We start from the raw sequence: 3,381 nt of genomic DNA, 5'->3' as shown, positions 1-3,381 counted from the left end.
CCAGCGGCGACTGGGACGAGGAGTTCTGCAGCAGCGAGTGCCTGGTCCGCCACTGCCGGTGAGATTTTGGGGCGAATCCGCCCGATTTCGGGATTCCTAGCGAAAACCTGGCGTCTTTTTTACCGAAAATCCTCGTTTTCTCGCGGTTTTAGGGACGTTTTCCTGGCTTGGCTCGCCGCCCGCAACGCCGGGAACAGCGTGGTGTTCGTCAAGTGAGGCGCTCCCAAAATTTGGGGGAGTTTGGGATGAGTTTTGGGGTCCCCCCCGCCCCCCCGACGGAATTTGGGGTGGCCACGGCGGAATTGGGGACGGTTGGCATTAAAGGGGCGGTGGAGGAGTTGGTTTGGTTTGGTTTTTTTTCTTTTTTGAGGAGTTTCGCCTCCAAAAACGGCGTGTGAATGATGGGTGGTTGCAAGAATCTTATTTCAGTCTCCAAAAAATGCTCTTTTTGACCCAAAAAATCCCACTTGAATCTCCGAAGTTGCGTTGGAATCCCAAAGATTGATCTTGGTACCTCAATAAAAATCCCTTTTAAGCCCCAAAAACCCACTTTGAACCCAAAAAACCCCATCTGAATTCAGGGAATCATCTTCAATACCCCAGAACTTCCCATTAAACTCCCAAAATACCCCTTGAACCCCAAAAATTACCTCTACACCTCAAAATTCCCCAAAAACGTCCCCCAAAACCTCCTTTAAACCCCTCAAAATCCCCTTTGATCCCCAAAAATCCATCTTTGTACCCCAAAAACCTCCTTGAAATGGTAAAAATAATTCCTTTACCCCAAAAATCCCTGCAAAGATCCCATTTGAGCACCAAAACCTGCTTTTTAACCCCCAAAATCTAACTTCATACCCTAAAAATCCCCTTTAGAACCTCAAATATCCTCTTAAACCCCAAAAATCAGATAAACCCTAAATCCACGCTATTTTTTCCTCCTTTTTTTCAGCCTTGAACCCATTTCCCACCTTTTTCCCCCCCACAAAACACTCCAGGTTTTTCCTCCAGCGCCACCACTGAATTCTTTATTTTCACCCCACTCTAAACCCCAAAAAAAACCTAAAAAAAACCCCAAAAAACCTCCCAAAATTACATATTTTTGGGCTTGGAGATGATGCCGTCGGGGTAGTGCTGCTTGAACTGCGCCACCACGTCGGGGTCCAGGAGGTGAATCCCGTCCAGCTGGTTCCCCAGAGTGATCCTAAAACCCCCAAAATCCGCGTCAAACCTCCAAAAACCGCCAACCCCGCGTGGAAAAAGAGCCCCGAAAAAAGCGGGATTTTGGTACCAGTTGGGCTGGACGTTGTGGGGGCGGCCGAAAAGTTCGATTTTCCGCGTGCCCGGCGAGAGCCGCTCGATCATCCCGTAGATCTCGTCGGGTTTGTGGCTGGTGGAGCGAACCTGGGGGCGAAAGCGGCGATTCTGGGGGGAAATCCGGCGGTTTGCGCCTTTTCCTGCGGCGCTTCCGTCGCTTTTCGCCGTTTTGGGAAGAGATTTGCCCGTTTTTCTGTGGTTTGTGAGGCGAGTCTTTTGTTTCCCACCGTTTCCTGAAACGGTTTTCTCATTTCCTGCCATTTTTGGAGGTCATTTTTCCATTTTTTCCTATTTTCTGAGGTAATTCCCTGATTTTTTCCCATTTTCTGCGCTGATTCTCTCATTTCCCGCCCTTTTCTGAGGTAATTCCCTCATTTTCCCCATTTTCTGCACTGATTCTCTCATTTCCTGCCCTTTTCTGAGGTAATTCCCTCATTTTTTCTCATTTTCTGAGGTAATTCTCTCATTTCCCGCCCTTTTCTGAGGTAATTCCCTCATTTTTCCCCATTTTCTGAGGTAACTTCCTCTTTTCCTGACATTTTCTGAGTTAATTCCCTCATTTTTTCCCATTTTCTGTGCTGATTTTCTCATTTCCTGCCCTTTTCTGAGGTAATTCCCTCATTTTTTCCCATTTTCTGAGGCAATTCTCTCATTTCCCGCCCTTTTCTGAGGTAATTCCCTCATTTTCCCCATTTTCTGCACTGATTCTCTCATTTCCCGCCCTTTTCTGAGGTAATTCCCTCATTTTTCCCCATTTTCTGAGGTAACTTCCTCTTTTCCTGACATTTTCTGAGTTAATTCCCTTGCACTGATTCTCTCATTTCCCACCCTTTTCTGAGGTGATTCCCTCATTTTCCCCATTTTCTGCACTGATTCTCTCATTTCCCACCCTTTTCTGAGGTGATTCCCTCATTTTCCCCATTTTCTGCACTGATTCTCTCATTTCCCACCCTTTTCTGAGGTGATTCCCTCATTTTCCCCATTTTCTGCACTGATTCTCTCATTTCCCACCCTTTTCTGAGGTGATTCCCTCATTTTCCCCATTTTCTGCACTGATTCTCTCATTTCCCACCCTTTTCTGAGGTGATTCCCTCATTTTCCCCATTTTCTGCACTGATTCTCTCATTTCCCACCCTTTTCTGAGGTGATTCCCTCATTTTCCCCATTTTCTGCACTGATTCTCTCATTTCCCACCCTTTTCTGAGGTGATTCCCTCATTTTCCCCATTTTCTGCACTGATTCTCTCATTTCCCACCCTTTTCTGAGGTGATTCCCTCATTTTCCCCATTTTCTGCACTGATTCTCTCATTTCCCACCCTTTTCTGAGGTGATTCCCTCATTTTCCCCATTTTCTGCACTGATTCTCTCATTTCCCACCCTTTTCTGAGGTGATTCCCTCATTTTCCCCATTTTCTGCACTGATTCTCTCATTTCCCACCCTTTTCTGAGGTGATTCCCTCATTTTCCCCATTTTCTGCACTGATTCTCTCATTTCCCACCCTTTTCTGAGGTGATTCCCTCATTTTCCCCATTTTCTGCACTGATTCTCTCATTTCCCACCCTTTTCTGAGGTGATTCCCTCATTTTTTCTCATTTTCTGAGGCAATTTTCTCATTTCCCGCCCTTTTCTGAGGTGATTCCCTCATTTTCCCCATTTTCTGCACTGATTCTCTCATTTCCCACCCTTTTCTGAGGTGATTCCCTCATTTTTCCCAATTTTCTGTGCTGATTTTCTCATTTCCCACCCTTTTCTGAGGTAACTCCCTCATTTTCCCCATTTTCTGAGGCCATGCTCACATTTCACCCTGATTTTTGTAGAAAACCCTTTCACTTACTCAGTGTCCTAAACAAAATTCCTTCGTTTTGCTCCGTTTTTTCACCATTCCCTCATTTCCCCCCGTTTTTTTCCCCACAATCCCTTCATTTCACTCTTCTTCATGCCCTGCAGATTTACGGTTTAACCCCCCCCCGGGTTTTGGGATCAAATCCCCAGATTTTGGATTGAATTCCCCTGGATTTTGGGGTTGGTTTTTCCCTGCGGGGATTTTGGGTTGAAACCCCGGGATT

General features: G+C 46.1%; 1 protein-coding gene and 1 long non-coding RNA gene across 2 annotated transcripts in view; one reads left to right on the top strand and one right to left on the bottom strand.

Moving 5' to 3' along the window:
- LOC108447752 lies at positions 1-402 on the top strand. Its single transcript, XR_001863433.1, has 2 exons — positions 1-58; positions 153-402. It is a non-coding gene; the product is annotated as an uncharacterized LOC108447752 (long non-coding RNA).
- A 623-nt stretch (positions 403-1,025) lies between these two features.
- METTL3 (methyltransferase like 3) overlaps positions 1,026-3,381 on the bottom strand; it is an 8,533-nt gene continuing 6,177 nt past the window's right edge. Inside the window, 2 exon segments of the mRNA XM_017738703.1 lie at positions 1,026-1,201; positions 1,289-1,422. Of these exon segments, the coding sequence (XP_017594192.1) occupies positions 1,090-1,201; positions 1,289-1,422 (246 nt within the window). The 3' untranslated portion in view covers positions 1,026-1,089.

The sequence above is a fragment of the Corvus brachyrhynchos genome, unplaced genomic scaffold, assembly GCF_000691975.1.
Source record: "Corvus brachyrhynchos isolate BGI_N302 unplaced genomic scaffold, ASM69197v1 scaffold1047, whole genome shotgun sequence".
Lineage (NCBI taxonomy): Eukaryota > Metazoa > Chordata > Aves > Passeriformes > Corvidae > Corvus > Corvus brachyrhynchos.
The sequence above is the reverse complement of the archived record's forward strand: the minus strand, read 5'-3'. Positions and strand labels throughout refer to the sequence as shown.